Genomic DNA, 16,724 nt, shown 5'->3' with positions numbered 1-16,724 from the left:
CAGGTAGGGTCTTTCCATATAAATACTCCAGAACTGCCACAAAATTTATTTCTAAAAAACAAAGTCAGCTGAAAATACATTTCAAGTCCTGTGTGTCCCTTCTATTGTGTCCGCATATTCAGATCAGTTGTTTCAATAATAAAATTTGGCTTCAAGCATTTTCTGGCACTTCTGTATTACTGTACTAGAATTTTTGCCTAGTTTCTTTCATAAGAACATAATCCACATTTCATAAGTTGCAGAGTGAAAGTGTCTCTTTTGACAGCTACATATGGCAAAGCAGCAGCTTTTTGTGACTAGAAAATAGTTAAGAACTTGGCAAGGGGGTTGGTAGACAAAGGCAATATAAGTTTTGTTAATTCATCATTTATTCCAGCTGTTATCCATTCATAGCTGCAAATGAGCACACTGTTAAGTCCTGTTAAGCACATTCTTCAGTTCTTTCTACCTTCTTGCAGCCAGCAGTAGTGAATCTTTGTCTTAGAAGTAGCTACTGATGATTCTATTAAAGCAATAAGGAGTGGAAATAACGCAACTTTTAATTGTCAGCATTCTTGTTTCATGCTTAACAAGCACATCAGTTAATGGTTCTGCATTGCTTCAGGCCATCAAAGATTCAGCCTTCATACGGATTATATTTTGCATATTTGTAAATAAAAGCAGTTTTAAGTCTTCAGCGGTTAAGAACTCCCTGAATCCAGAACACCAACTTAAATATTGCCTCTTGCACACAAGGTTCAGTTATATGGCAATTTTGTATGTACATGTGCACAAATCACATTTTCCAAGTGTTTTGAATGCAACTGCTTACAAGGATGGGACAGAAAGGTGTATTGTGAGAAACTGTTAATTTCCTAGTTTGAAGCAGGACTGAATAGATTCACATGATATCATAGACTGAAACACCTAAAAATGTAAAGCAACAAACTTCTGCAAAACAAAATAAAGACAAAACTTCAACTACTATCAAAAAGGTCTTATTTGAATGCTATTTTGCAAGTAGTGTAAAATACTAGCTAATACAATCTTTGTAACTTTATGTATTAACTCATCCCATCATTCCAACTTAAACAGTATGAATGAAACCCTAATTTAGACAGTTAGGCCTGCTTCAAAGTATTTAAGTGGCAGCAACTGCCATGCCTGCATGCATATGCCAACAGTTATAGCATACTACTTCAGATTCCTATATTCATCTCATCACTTGCTGGACAGAATGTAAACAGCAGTCTTATCAGTCTGAAACATTTACAAATGTAGATGTGTCTAACTATTATGTTAATACTCTCTAAAACTCATGATCATATTCTGTAATAATGCTTTCTTACCTGGACCTGAGCAGCTGCTTGTTCTTGTTCCTGATAGTACTGAGAAGCTCTCCTGTCCTCCTCTTCCTGGAGTTTCTTTGCTAGCTCCAGATCACTGATTCCTTCTGGGATCTGTTCCCAGTTAATCTCTTGATTTTGCTGCTCTTGTTGTAGAGACAATGCCATCAGATAATCCTAAACAGTAAACTTGTTTATTAATGCTCTTTCATATAGAAAAAAGCCAAGTCATATCAAGTGAATTTTTCAGCATTTCAGCTACACAGTACATTCCCTTTTCCCCCAGCCTCATCTTCAAATACATTTACCTCATGGAAAACAGGAATTTGTTTCAGAACCTGTTCATAACCTGAACTGCAGAAAGGCTGAAAACAGCTACTTTACATTTCTCCTTTCACACTGCCTATGTCACAGCATACAAAACAAAAAAGCTAATTAAAAAAAATTGCTTTCAGGTTTAAATTCCATTACCTGGACAGCAGCAAAAGAAAGACAGTGTCAGCTCATACCAGTTCTACGTAGAAGTAAAGATTTTTAAGCTGTCTCTTTCTAATTAACACTCTGATTTATGCTTGATAGACTATCTGTCCCCTCTCTACTTAACAGTGTTGAGAGTACATCAACAAGGAACACTAACTCCTGAACAGATGAGAAAATAATCAAAAGGTAGTTTTGGATATATCCAAACAGACAGCAACTCAAGATAGTACTAGCCCTGTTATCTCTGCCAGATTCTTTATTCTACAAAAGAGAGATACAGTGCTTGAATTTATTAAAAAGCATCTGCTTATTCATTTTTTCCCCAGTATTTAAACAACATTAATGGTGATTATTATAAAGATAAACTTATTTTGCTTGTTCAGAATGTAAGATTTCCAAGGAGCCTGGTCTTGCTACGTGCTTATGCATTAACTGGTACAAATAAGTCCCATCTCAGACACGACTTCTGGAAACTGTTATATATAGTTAAGAATAACAAACAACCACCATCACACAATCTGCCTCGTCTTTTGTCCTACATTCAGCAAAGTGGGCATCAGAAGGCAAAGTTCAGTTATGACAATATTAATGAGCTGAAATGAATTTGTTACAGGGGGAGAAGTTTCACAGTGCTGTTTCTGTTTCCATATACAAGGCAGATGTGATATTTCACCTAAGTTCTTTGCAGAAGTGGATTCTGAGATTAAAATCAGATTTTCCAACTATTCACGGTTGGTCTTACTCTTCCTCCCTTGAAGTCATGCTAATAACTTAAACTAGCACTTTTGAGAACCCCAACCTAAGAATCTAAAGGTTTTTTTTATAGTCCTATATATGCATGAGTACATATACATCCACATCTGTGTAATTATACATATATATGACTAAAAATAAGTAGTAATTGTTATATATAGTCACAAGCAAACAGAAAAATACAATAGAAAGGCAGAAATCCAGTACTTGATCTATTTGATCCTGCTGCCCTCTGTAGACAGTTTCAGGGTCTGATGGAGGCCGTAGGTGGAATTCAGAATCACAGAAATTTCCATCACCATCCACATTGTGTAAACTTTCCCAGACAACTTTCTCTTCTGTCAGAAAGCCCTGGTCTGTCACCAGCAGGTAAAGTTGACCCTATGCAAAAGAATAAAGAAAACCTGTAAAACTAATAAAATTATTTTTTACAATCTGATATAATTAGCAGAATGATCTAATACAACTGTTGCATTCCAGTAAAACATTCATTTAGATTTTTTCAGCAAGTTTAAAATTTAAATGAATCAGTATATAGCATTAAAACACCAGCTACTAGTATTCTTTGCTAAATTAGCAGCCACACTTAATTTCTGTATTCCATCTTGTAATTTTTCATTACTAATGAAAGCTCATATTGACTAAAAATTAATATAAAACACAAATATATACCTTGATAACTCCTTGGAAACACACCTAGAAAGTATACCTCAAGACTGGCAATGTAATTTTTAAATCCCAGGACAAATCACATTAAATTCCAAAGGCAAGATCTGGAGACAAAGGTGATCTTTCCAAATAATCCAAGAGGCATTACCTCAAAATGACCACATCTTAGACTTCATGTTTTATAGTGGGTTTTGATAGAATTTTAGGTTAATTTCAATTGAAAAAACTAAATGTAAGATTCTTGCTATCACTTGTCACCAATAACTGCTTTTGTTGGATTTTAGCCTTTTTACAGTTCCACAAGGCCAAATTTCTCGATTTCAAACTCTGAAATTATAAAATGGGCTGGTCTGGGAGTGAAAGAGACAATACGAACAAGTCCAGAAGCCAAGATACAGGAAGGATGAAATGCAAGCTTAGGTTGAAGGAATGGGAAAGGAGCCAAAATCAAAGGGAAATTACAAAAGCAGGTCTCAAGTAAAAGGAGATAGTGCTGCATGTTCAAGGGACAGCAAAGCAGCACAAAAATCCATGTTTAAATTTCAATTTAAATTAGATTTTAATCTTATCCTACTCTTATTATAAAGTTTTAAAAATTATACTGCAAAGCAAGAGTGTTATTACTGACCATACAGCACATTAAGACTGAAGCTTCCATTAATATTACTGAATGTACCAGATCAAGTTTTTCAATGCAAAACTTGCAGAGTTTTAGCTGTAAAAATCAAAGCAGTTTATTGTGACATCCACAAAAATTTGCTATTTATATTACAGCAGTACACAAAAGGTTCCCAAAGATCACTGTGCTAAATATGTACCAAAACACAAGAGGCAGCTACTGTTCTAATGACTTCCTAGGCTGAAGGGGCAAAAAATGAAAACATCACCCCTATTCAACAAGTACAGAACTACCTCACTGATTTCTCTTAAGTCATTAAAAGACTGCCTATAAGAGAAGCTGAAATTAAAATCAGATCTCTTCAATCCTACCAAGTTTACAGCCATCCCTTCTGTGGCTGGTAGGTCATACGACATAACAAAAACATTATTTGAAGATTCACATGCAGCAATTGTTCTAATATTACCTAATACCACAAGATGCGCTTATACAAAGGGCCAAACAGAACAGATAAAAAAAACTCACAAAGGATACCACTATATGTTCAAGCTTTGGATTGGCAGTTACCCCAGCACAGGTGGGCTTACAGACAAATACAATTGTCAGCAACAAGTCTGATCACATAACATGATCTAAAGGAATCATCTTTCCCTTGGAAACCTGCCTAAAAACTGAATCCTACTTCTGATGCTTAAAAATCACCCAAAGAAAATAAAAGGAAATAATTTCATAACATTTCCAATTTGCACAGAATACCTATTTCACAGCATCTTATATATAAGAAGTCCTTCAAAAAAAGTAGGAAAAAAAATAAATCACAGGTTCTTTAAGGTAAGCGTATTTGAACCTTTTAAATTTTATTTTGACCAGTACATTGATTCAAACACAACCTAAAAAGAAAAAAAGGGGGGGGTGTCACGTTTTCCTCTATTATGCCATACATTTTGAATTACTTTTGAAACAGCTCAAACAGTGTAGATTAATAATAATACTGAAATATGAAAATGTTAATGCTTTCATAATCTCCCAACTATTGTAAGCTGAACTTTTCACACACAAATATTAAAGTATATCATTACCTTTATGGGATTCCAGTCTAGTATCTGTCATTCAAAAATATTTTAAAGCTAACACTTGTTTGAAATAGAGAACTGTTTCAATCTTAAATAAAATTCATATTCTTACTTTCTGTTTTTAAGACTTCCTCAGTTGAACTATACCTGAACACTGATTTTAAAAATGTCATCTTAGAGTAAATAAAACATTTTAATACAGCTCCCTGATGAAAGGCAATAAACTGCACTACATATCACATTACCATTCCAATTCCAATTGCATAGTTTAAAAACATGCTGCTTCACTTTAACAGAACCTAGCAAACCAACACAGGCTCCGTAGTATTTGTGAAGGGACAGAGTCCTTTTCACTTTATTGGAATGAAAGAACAGGAAAGCACAGATCAGAGATCCAAAGTAATCTTTCCCTTTTTGTTTTTTATCAAGTGCTCCGATCTCTACTTCATATTAGTATAATTTAATGGAATTTCTCAAATAAACAGATTCCCAAGGACCCTCAAAATATCGCTAATACTCATGTAACTTTTGGTAATAATTGGACAACTTTCAGTTTCATATACAAACCAACAGGAGTCAGCTCTTTTCATATTAGGTGTAATGTAGCTACTCATCTGTACAGAATGTCAACCTTCCTAGAACTTGGACGTTTTTGGTCCTTCTACTTGCAACAAGAGGCCACATCTACAGACTGGTTTTATAGGCACTGTTTTAATGCCATGCATGTTCTCTTCCCAATCCTAAAGGCTTGCAGGCCAACTTCACTGGCACACCCAAATTCCACTGAGGGGATTTGTGATATGAGAAAATCTTTTTATCACATAACCTTCACACTGTCTCTAAATTTGAGCTGCACTGAGTAACAACATGCCTGGTGTCAGGAACCAGCCACCATTCTCCAGCACTTACCAGATTATGAGATCAGTCGAGCTGCTAAGAGATAGTGATATACAACCAATATAACACCAGGATTTCTGACTTTGGGTCTAGTAGTTTTACATCACATTTGTAGGCTACCAAAGTTGCTGCACTTCAGCTCTGCTCAGTGCACCGCGCAAGGAGGAAAAGGGAAAGAGGGCGTACAGTGACAGAAGGAGTAAGAATTACTAAGTGTAGAAACATTTATTTATACTGAACTAACAATTAGGAAGGAGGCTTTAAAAGAGGTAAAAACCAGAATGTGTTTCTACTTAATACATCATGGTCCTGATTCTGCATTTGCTATCTAGTCAGGGTTAAAGCTAAAACAGGATGATCAGCACACTAAGGTCATGCAATTACACCTTGCCAAGAACAATATAATACTTTACAAAATAAATGTGTTTCTACCTTCATAAAATCTTAACTGGCCATTTCTAAAGTATTACCAACTTATCTTTTAGGTTTATTTTTAAATGTGGGGGTTTTTTTTTAAATAAATACACAGCCTCATGGGTTAACACTGTCCCCAAAAGTACTAGCACATAATATACAGCAATAATATCTACTAGTAACTGTTGTCAATAGGGAATAACAATAAAAGAAAGTCTCAAGTGCATAACTGTTAAGGTAAACTGTGCCTACAATAAAGTAATGAATAATTATTTATCCTAAGAATCAATATCTAGATATTGTAGACCAATGCCCAGATTTTATAGTTTCACATATAAAAAGCTTGAAATAAAGCTAAGGATAAAAGCAAGATTGTTCTCCTGACGAAACAGTCTCTTAGTCTTCTGGTTTGCACAAAAAAACCTCTGTGAAATGCAAACAGATGTAGGCTGCAGGTGATGTTATGGATTACAAGACCTCCTTTCCTGGGTTAATTTCATGACCAGATTAAGTAATTAAAATTAATGTTTTTAAACTACTTGTTCTGATGCCAGTTACCAAGTTTCCAGCAGTTTAGAAAACTGAAAAGGAAAACCAAACACCTGTCCAATAGCTTCATACAATGAAGACACACGTTTTAAGCCTTATCCTTTAAAGTCTATGTAAATGTTCTCTTGGACTTCTGGATCAGACCCCTTGATTTTTATGAAGGTGTTTTATGTTGATGTGAATGAATGTTGTTATTTTGATATTAGTCTAATCTAGCTGAATGTTTTAACTGTTAGAGAAAAGTAAGAATTTTTTTGAAAAGTATACACCATTTGATTCAACAGAGTAACCCTCAGAATAAAAACTGTACACTTTACTAAGAAATGGAAAAATTTTTAAACATGTTTTTAAGAAGTTATATGCATTGCCTCTACTATGCCAAACTCAGACATCATCTTAAATGCCCAAGGAAAAAGTGCAGTAATTGCTATGAAATACACTTTGTATTTGAATAAAAATCTGTGTCGAGTTCTGGAACAGAAACTCAACATTTATAAACTAGAAAACATAACTGTGACACACATACTTAAAAATCCAAACAGGTAAGTGTCTTGTTATTTTTCAGTAAAAAAAATAGGTTGTATTACAGCCACGTCAGTGGGAAAAAACGTTCCAACTGAACTAAGATATTCTTACCAAACTGATCCCCTCTTTACAGTCCTGTTTTTCCTTGATCTAGGGAATTATCATTTGATGTATTTATTATCTGTGTAATGAAAAGCAAAGGCAGAAAGAAAAATCACATCTTTAACTGCTGAAAATGATTACTGTATAATCACATGAGCCAAGACTATTAATATGCAATTAAAGGGACAGGAAGTAGAATAAATGACTACTCGGGCAAATGGACAAATAATAGTGAAAGAGATTAAGAATCTGATAACTGAACTGCCATTATTAACTAACACTCACCATACTTTGACAGATGTCTAATATATTACGGAGTTGCCATATTTTGCTTTTCTTTTATATGCAATAATGAAATTTTTTAAAATGTTACATAATTTTTCTACAAACATGATCCTAATACTCAAAACTTTTTTCAAATCAGAAATGACAACACATTGTATTACGCAAATGTCATTCAATTTTCAGAAGAGGAATAGTAAAATATTATTCAAGACTATATTAAATAATATAAACCGAGTAAACAAATTATAATTGAACTGATGGTCTATTCTGCAATCTGTGAATCTTCACAGTCACATTGTGATATCAACTCAGCAGCTTTAAAAATACCCACTGAAGTCTTTAGAAGAAGATTACTTCAAAACTTTTCACAGTAATTTCTGAAAAAACTCACTGCCACCATTCTTCTACTATTGTTACTTTACTCATCAACTTCCCCAACTTTAAAGTGAATACTGTTATCTAAAACGGAAAAATTATTATTGAATGAGCCCTTTCCATTTAACTCTTACTCCCAGAGTAAGGAATTTGGAAGATATGTAAAAATGGCACAATAGTTACCTGCCTGAAGGTTAACCTTTTAGAAGTGTCCATATATTAAATTGAATTGGAATATTTCAAAACAGCAACAAATATTTACAAATACAGTGACAGTGAACTAAAAACAGTTTTCCCCCTTTTGTTTTTTCTCTTGTTCATAAGTCAAATACATTTTTAAATAATAATTTTTTTAAAGTGTTGTAATACTACTTCTCACCTATTATTGTCCAGCTCAAAGCCCAAAGTATTATCTTCATCGCCATAACTAGTTTAGAAATGCCTTTTAAATACCTGCTAGCAGAGACTGTTAATAAGCTTTTGCCTACAGTAACAGCACTGATACCTCCCTAATCTATACCAGGTATTCATAATGTTGCTGTATGTTCATAACCATTCTATTTCTGATCTTGCAAGAAGCACTTAAGAGTGAAAAAAACCCCACCTATTTTTGTTAATTTAGTAACAATTAAAAAATATTAAAAAGAAAGCCAGATTTGTGAGGAGTCACTTCAGTTCCCTCCCTTACAAATTTCTTTACTATCCATGCAAAAAAAAAATAAACTTGGAGTCAACAGAGACACTGGACACAAAGGAAGCATGAGTAGATTAACCAGCCAATCATACTAGTTGGGCACTAGTTTGCCTAATGTTTCCAAGGGGTTCTTGCCACTGTGCAACATCTTGTAACAGCAGCCTATGAAAAAATTTTCAAAGCAAAGATATAGAAATTCAGAATACTATGCTGTTTATTCACACCTTCACGTAACTCCCATTTCAGTAAAACAACCCTCTAAAATAAGCAATCCAAAACCAAGGTAAAGATCCTTTGATCTGACAGTGGAAAGCCACTCTAAACTCAGTGTAATTGGGTAAAGAGTTGTAAGTGTTAGTAAATCATCTATTTTTAAATTGATACTGTGTGTCAAATAATAAATACTGCAAACTCTTTGTAATAAAGACTTAAAAACCAGGAAGTTCAAATTATATGCACAAAGGATGTCACCAGTCTCCACCTCTCCCATTTCTGCTCTAAAGTATCCAACAAGATTATCCCTTATTAAGAAATGACAGGTAAATGCATATATATTTAAAAACAGAAAATATCTATTATCTCTAAAACAAGCTCACCAGATGGGATGTGGAAAGAACTCTAACACAACTTAAAAAAAAAATCTGTTCAACCAAGCACCACAAATATTAAAAATGGCTCAATCACAATCATATAATTGTTATGTGGCAGCAATACAGAGCAGAATTAAGGCTATTTGGGTTTGTCTGTTTTATTAGAAAATATATGTTGAACTTTAAAAGTCTCCAATTTATGAATTTTGCTCTCTGAATTATTTCAATATCACCATGTATTTATTTTTCTTAAATTACTCACACCTGCTCCTCAATTCTAAAGCCAATTCTAGAAAAGATAAGCATGTAAGAGAACTTGGAACAAGTTTCTGCATTTCCTTTGAAAAAGCTTAGTGATCTGTTTTTTTTCTTTACTCCAGTAAGTACAGTTAAGATGAGCCTACGTTCTATGTTCTTTGACATATAACATACTGAAATCCAAGTGCTTTCACTAAAATATCGGCCTCAAAAAAACCCACTGAACTTAAGAAATATCCCCAGTGTACAAGTCACTGTATCAGCTGTACATGAAAGCTTCCAAATAAAAGTTTAAGTATTGGCTTCATTAGAATAATACTTAAACAGCCTAATGTACCTAAGGGATTTTCATTATAAATTCTTGCTAATTATTACAAGTGTAAATGTTTCTAAATATACACAAGTTTTATTATATGTACATAACTTTTATTATATGTATAATTCCCTTTTGTTTAACTTCATAACTGTCTCGTTTGTATGTTTCCATATATTGGTTTGGAGGGGGAAGAGGGAAGGGCAATATTAGAGAAAGACAAAACAAATTGCATAGTTCTTGCCCTAAAAGTTCTACACCTTCATTTTCTCTAGCATATATTGGGTCTTCAGTTTTCCTAATTGATGGACTTTTCCCCATAATCCAGCTACTGCTGACCAGTAAGTAAAAGAAACTCCATTAAAAATCTGCAGAGCTAGCATTAAACCTAGCAAAAGGAAAGAGTAAAGCAGTTGAAAAAAATCTCAACTCTGTGACAACAATGCATTTGACACTCTCATGAGTATCCTGGAGGTCCAAAGATTTTTGGATAGCTCATCTGGGCTAAAAGCCCAAGTCAGGTTTATTTCTGACTTCCTTGATATGAAGGAATACCTAGTCTTACAGCTATTGCATATAGCTAGGTAGGTTAGAAAGAGACAGAAAGGTTACTGCTGACTTTTAAAAATAAAGTAATAAAGTATTTCTGTCCTCATTTAAAGAGTTTCTTGATATCTCAAATTCTGTAACATACCACTCACCAGAAATCCAAGGCAAAATGAACAACACTGTTTAAAAGTGACAACCCCAGGAACTAAAAGCCTGTAGGTAACATGGCAATTGAACACTAGCAGCAAGTGAAGTCACCATAATGACTATGAAACACAAGAATAATGGTCCGTATTCCAAAATTTAGCATTTCAGAAGTGTAAGACTTCTCAAAAAAGGACAAGATTAAAACCATATTGACTTAGAAGCAGTAAAGCTTAAACACACAACTAACAAATAATACTATTCTTCAAATATTTTTGGATTTACTATTCTTCAAAGATTTTTGGACTAGGATTTAGTTCTGACAGTTAAAATTCAAACACAGATTTTTACTCACTGCCTTAACCTGTTCGGTATTATTAATATCAGTTAAGGATATTTAACTCATTGAAGTGTTGCATTTTATTTCTTTAAGGAAAAAGCATCTCAAATGAGAAGTATATGTTCACAAGTATGAAGTTGATAAGGCACTGACAACACACACCAGGTTTTGGCCTTTGACCTAAATCCTGGGCTGCAGAAGACAACAAAGAGTCTACATTCTACAAACAAAAAACTCTGTATTGATAATGTACAAGGGCAAAGTGATACTCCTTGACTGTATTTCATACAAGGAATATTTTATATTTTAAAAGTTTTCATTATAGCACAAAAATTAATTGTTTCCAGGAGGCTTTAAGTATTTCACCTGGAATATCCTTTAAACGAAGTAAAAAAAGGTTTCCTGCACTTCTAGGTACCATTGGTACCCAGAAAGTACATCTGTACTTCTACTTAGTATTTTCTTTTTAAAACCAAATTGTTTTCAGGTTGGGGGTTTCTTTTTCGATAATGAAAGCAACCATAAGACAATGTACGGGCTTACATGACAAACTACTACCAACTATTGCAAGAGCTGAATTTAGAAAAATGGAGAGAAGCAAAACTATACCTCTTAAAAATATGACATAAATGAGCTTCATCAGGAAATATAACAATTATAGTTTTGACCATAAACAGATATATTCATAGCTTTTTTTTTTTTTTAAACACAGGAAGATAGGAGAACGATCCTTTTACATGTCCTACTGTTGTAAGAGAGTATCATTGTACATAGATTTAAAACAAATCTTAGATGTGCTCTAAGAAGCTATTAGAAAATCAAATGTGTTACCTGTTTGTAGGGTTAACCATTGTTTATCAGAACTATTCAGAGCTTTAGCTCAGCTTATGAGTAGTTATTCAAAATGCCAAAGATAAGCATTGACAGTCAAGATTAACAGAGGGAGAAAAAAGTACTAGTACTACCAAATGGAAAAGTTAGTGTCATTCACATGAGGCTATGATGTTACCACATAATAGATGGCAAAAACAGTGGTTCCTTAACATTTTGTATGTTACACCCCCCCTTTTTTGCATTTATTACCATTATTCATAAATGCAAGTGTACATGAAATTAAAGTCTTATTTAATAACAGGTAACCAAATCATAATTTCAAGAGTTCTATACAAAAGGTAAAAACTCATACATACATTTGAGAAAAATGTCTAACTAAGTATGATTTGACATCGCAAGCCAATGAAGAGTTCACTTCAAAATATTCACATTTATCACTGAAGAGAAGGGAATTCTCTAGTGGATGAGGGAAAGGCTGTGGATGTTGTCTATCTAGACTTCAGTAAAGCCTTTGACACGGTTTCCCACAGCATTCTCCTGGAGAAACTGGCTGCTCATGGCTTGGACAGGTGTACTCTTCGCTGGGTAAAGAACTGGCTGGATGGCCGGGCCCAAAGAGTGGTGGTGAATGGAGTTTACTCCAGTTGGTGGCCGGTCACAAGTGGTGTCCCCCAGGGCTCTGTGTTGGGGCCAGTCCTGTTTAATATCTTTATCAGTGATCTGGACAAAGGGATCCAGTGCACCCTCAGTAAGTTTGCAGATGACACCAAGTTGTGCGGGAGTGTTGATCTGCTTGAGGGGAGGAAGGCTCTACAGAGGGACCTGGACAGGCTGGATCAATGGGCTGATGTCAATTGTATGAGGTTCGACAAGGCCAAGTGCAAGGTCCTGCACTTGGGCCACAACAACCCCATGCAACGCTACAGGCTTGGGGAAGACTGGCTGGAAAGTTGCCCAGCAGAGAAGGACCTGGGCGTGTTGGTTGACAGCTGGCAGAATATGAGCCAGCAGTGTGCCTAGGTGGCCAAGAAAGCCAACGGCATCCTGGCTTGTATCAGAAATAGTGTGGCCAGCAGGACTAGGGAAGTGATCGTGCCCCTGTACTCGGCACTGGTGAGGCCACACCTCGAATACTGTGTTCAGTTTTGGGCCCCTCACTACAAGAGAGACGTGGAGGTGCTGGAGCATGTCCAGACAAGGGCAACAAAGCCGGTGAAGGGTCTGGAGCACAAGTCTTATGAGGAGCGGCTGAGGGAACTGGGGTTGTTTAGCCTGGAGAAAAGGAGGCTCAGGGGAGACCTTATTGCTTTCTGCAACTATCTGAAAGGAGGTTGTAGAGAGGTGGAGGTCGGTCTCTTCTCCCAGGTAACAAGTGATAGGACGAGAGGAAACGGCCTCAAGTTGTGCCAGGGGAGGTTTAGACTGGATATTAGGAAATTTTACTTCCCTGAAAGGGTTATCAAGCATTGGAACAGGCTGCCCAGGGAAGTGGTTGAGTCGCCTTCCCTGGAAGTATTTAAAAGACGTTTGGATGAGGTGCTTAGGGACGTGGTATAGTGGTGGTCTTGGTAGTGTTAGGTTTATGGTTGGACTCGATCTTAAAGGTCTTTTCCAACCTATACGATTCTGTGAATGATTAAATCTTAGGAGACAATTTGACCGTGCCCCTTTCTACCGAAGTTAGATACATAAAAATACACCATCATCTTAGTAAAGGCAAAGTTGTGTTAGAATGAAGATGCTACATAAATGATTGTAACCTTGCCAAGCCAGATTCTCCATTCCACAGAGGAAGGAGTCCCAAAAGCATTAAACAAGTTGTCACTTGCTTTTTGTATCCTGGAATACTCCTTTCACAGTTCTCACCATTTTGCTTCCCCAGTTTCAGATTAAAAAAAAAAAATAATCTCTTCCCTAACAAAGAGAACCAATACTGTAGCTCATCTCAACTTCTCCAAATGTCTGGTATTTTGAACACCATGATGGAGCTACTCATCTACTGGCCCAAATGTCAAGCAAAGTTTTATATCCTCAGAAACAAATTAAATGAATTCATTAACCTTATCATTGCCAATCACAAACTGCAGGTAAGTTTAAGCCATGTAAGAAATGTATGTCATTATACATAACCACAAAAGGAGTTAACACGGGGAGCAAACTGAACATAAAGGGAAGAGCTACAAGAAGATTTAAAGTGATAATGGATCCTGATATCTAAAACACTACTCAATAATTCACAAGTAACATTTGCTACAGACCTTACATTCACCATAAGCCATACTTACATGTAACCACAAACAGGAATTTATTTCTATTTCAAGGGGGAAAAAAACAAGATTTGCTTTGAATGAGAATGCAAACCACAACAGTAAAGACAAAAATGTTGAATATACCTTGTATTTGGTCATGGTACTAAAGTGGTTGTTCCTGAAGAACACACAAAGCTCTCCCTCCTGGACAGCTGAAGTCAACTCACACAGTCCATGGTACGTCAACTGTGTAGCTGTGTTATTTAGAAATTGCTCAGCTACAAATCCTGCAAAAGCAATACATACTGTTACATGTGTCTATTACATACTTCCCAATATATAAAACCTGGTTACAATGGTAATATTTTTCCTATCTCCTCCCTACTAAGATGCCCCCTTATTACCACAAATCTAAGGGAACACATCCAGAGAGGGGAAAATAAGTTGAAAGTTCTAAAACCTCAGCATTGTAGATAACCCTCTCATTTTCAGAAATGCTATATCTGCTTCTAATATTACTGATTTTTTCCTTGTCATCATGTTATTTTTGTATATACATTATGTATCATTCAAGTTCTAATTATAGCAGATAATATATAGCCAAGTTGAAATCTGAATGCTACCCATAACACCTTTTCATAAAAGGAAGTTCTCTCCAGCTTTTTAAAAAGTATATTTAAGAGATCAAGAGAATGAGGCTGATCCTTGGTTTGGAAATTGCATCAGAGAAGTTTAGAAGACAAGCGCAGTACTGCCTGCTTGCCCAGGGAAAGAAGTTCAGCAGACAGAATGCAGCTCTTCACACGTATCTCTACATACCAAGGCCCACATACAAAATATATAACTAAGATGTAATAGGGTAGATACTTTGATAAAGCATAGGAAAAAAGTTACCCACCTTCACTAACCAGTTCACTGTTGTCCGACTGTTTACAAGAAATTATCTTCTCCACTAGCTGATTGTAACTGCAGTTACCAACTGCTTTTACTATGTCAGCAACCTGGAGCAGGAAGGAACAGCATACAAAACAGAGAACTTACCTTTGTGAAGAACAGAACACAACTGTAAGCCTATGGCAATTATACAAAAATAAGAAGAGTTTCAACAAAGAGAGGACGTTATCCCCCTAAAAATACTAGGCCAAGAAGTTTTAGCCCAGACTGTTACACATTTTGCAGTCTCAGATCCCATTTTAAATCCTTAAGTTAATGCTTAACATCAAAACCTGTTGCTAAATGGATGGAGGAGAGCATGGGCATCAGTTGGCTCAGTTGGGCAGGAGGGGAAGTCCAAGGGGATAAGAGAACAACAACTTTCATGAACAAGGCATGAAAATAAAAAACACACATCTGAGGCCGATTATTCCAGCCAAACTCACCAGTTTCCCCCTAAGTAAACAGTACCAGTTTACTGTTTATTAAATAATTAAAAGTAAATTATATGTTTGTTAAAGATGCAGTTCTCTAATTGGTTCTAACATCCTCAGTTCTCAAAAGCAGTGACTAGTAAAAGTATATCGATTAAAGAAAGGAGTAAAGTAGCCTTGCATCCTTCCAAGTGTTCTAACAAGCCTTCAAAAAACAATGACTGGGACACCGTATCTGGCAACTTCCTACCTCCCTCAGAACAACAATTCTCATTTACACAGTCGTGAATTCAGCATACGAGGTTTTGAAAGTTAGCTTGACTATAGACCTAGTTTCTGCAAAGTTAACACACTAAAAACCATATACAGTCTGTATTCACTCCTCTCTGAAGAAACCCCAATTCTTCTGACTAGATTTAAAAAATCCATTACCATAATCATTATTATTGACTCCAGTTAAAATTCTGAAACATCTCCCCTGCACCCAATAAAATTCAGAATAACTTACATTCTGTTTGAATTATTGAAAAAAATAAGTTACCTGAGGGTCCACTAACCATCCATGGTACAAGGGGATATCAAGAAGATCAAACACTATGCATTCAGGTGTGTATTCAAATACTCGTACACCTGTAAACTTCACATTGACATCCAGACCCGTCTGTAACTTATGTAGAATCGCCATTGCATCACTCATATTCTGACAGCAGAAAGAAAAAAAAAAACCAAAAAAAAACAGATTACCAAATAGAGCTTGGTATACTTGGTGGTTACTCTTGTAACCCTTCATCATTTAGTACTCATCAATTCAACATTTTGAAAAAAAAAAATTACAAAAGGGGAAGTTAGCTAAACAACTGTTTCAATACATAATCACATTATTCATTCTCATTGTGTCAGAAGAAATGTGCAAAATAAGAACTCTCCCTCCTATCAGCTGTATCTGACTGTTTCTTCTTCTACACTCATAAGCTACTTTTAGGCAGCTCCTATTTCTTTTAGCTCTATTTCCCACAGCTACAAGCCAGACGTTTGCAAGAAGAATTGGATTATAAGGGAATCTCTAAGGGACTCTCTTGAGGTTTCTTCTCCCCTTTTAAGTCCTGCCTTATTAGTCAGGCTGAAGTACTTGCCACCACATAGAATCCAGAAAGCAAACAGATCACGCAGTTCTACTTGCCAACTCTAATTTGGAGGTTCAGTACTTAAAGTGGTGAACAACAATGAAGAATCTGATTTTTTTGTTTGTTTCATAAAAAAAGTTTTGCTATCTTATCTTGGGCATACCTTTAAATGGCCTGTACATTCTACTGTGGAAGC

At 35.5% G+C, this 16,724-nt stretch overlaps 1 protein-coding gene across 2 annotated transcripts in view; it reads right to left on the bottom strand.

Annotated features, from left to right (window-relative positions):
• MINDY2 (MINDY lysine 48 deubiquitinase 2) overlaps positions 1 to 16,724 on the bottom strand; it is a 41,874-nt gene that overhangs the window by 9,892 nt on the left and 15,258 nt on the right. For both annotated transcript variants that reach the window (XM_072870178.1, XM_072870177.1), the window contains exons 4-8: positions 15,946 to 16,104; positions 14,936 to 15,038; positions 14,182 to 14,324; positions 2,766 to 2,939; positions 1,329 to 1,502 (exon numbers count right to left, since the gene is read on the bottom strand). In XM_072870178.1, coding sequence (XP_072726279.1) covers positions 1,329 to 1,502; positions 2,766 to 2,939; positions 14,182 to 14,324; positions 14,936 to 15,038; positions 15,946 to 16,104 — 753 coding nt within the window. The remainder of the gene's footprint in view (positions 1 to 1,328; positions 1,503 to 2,765; positions 2,940 to 14,181; positions 14,325 to 14,935; positions 15,039 to 15,945; positions 16,105 to 16,724) is intronic.

The sequence above is a fragment of the Ciconia boyciana genome, chromosome 8, assembly GCF_034638445.1.
Source record: "Ciconia boyciana chromosome 8, ASM3463844v1, whole genome shotgun sequence".
Taxonomy (NCBI): Eukaryota; Metazoa; Chordata; class Aves; order Ciconiiformes; family Ciconiidae; genus Ciconia; species Ciconia boyciana.
The sequence above is the reverse complement of the archived record's forward strand: the minus strand, read 5'-3'. Positions and strand labels throughout refer to the sequence as shown.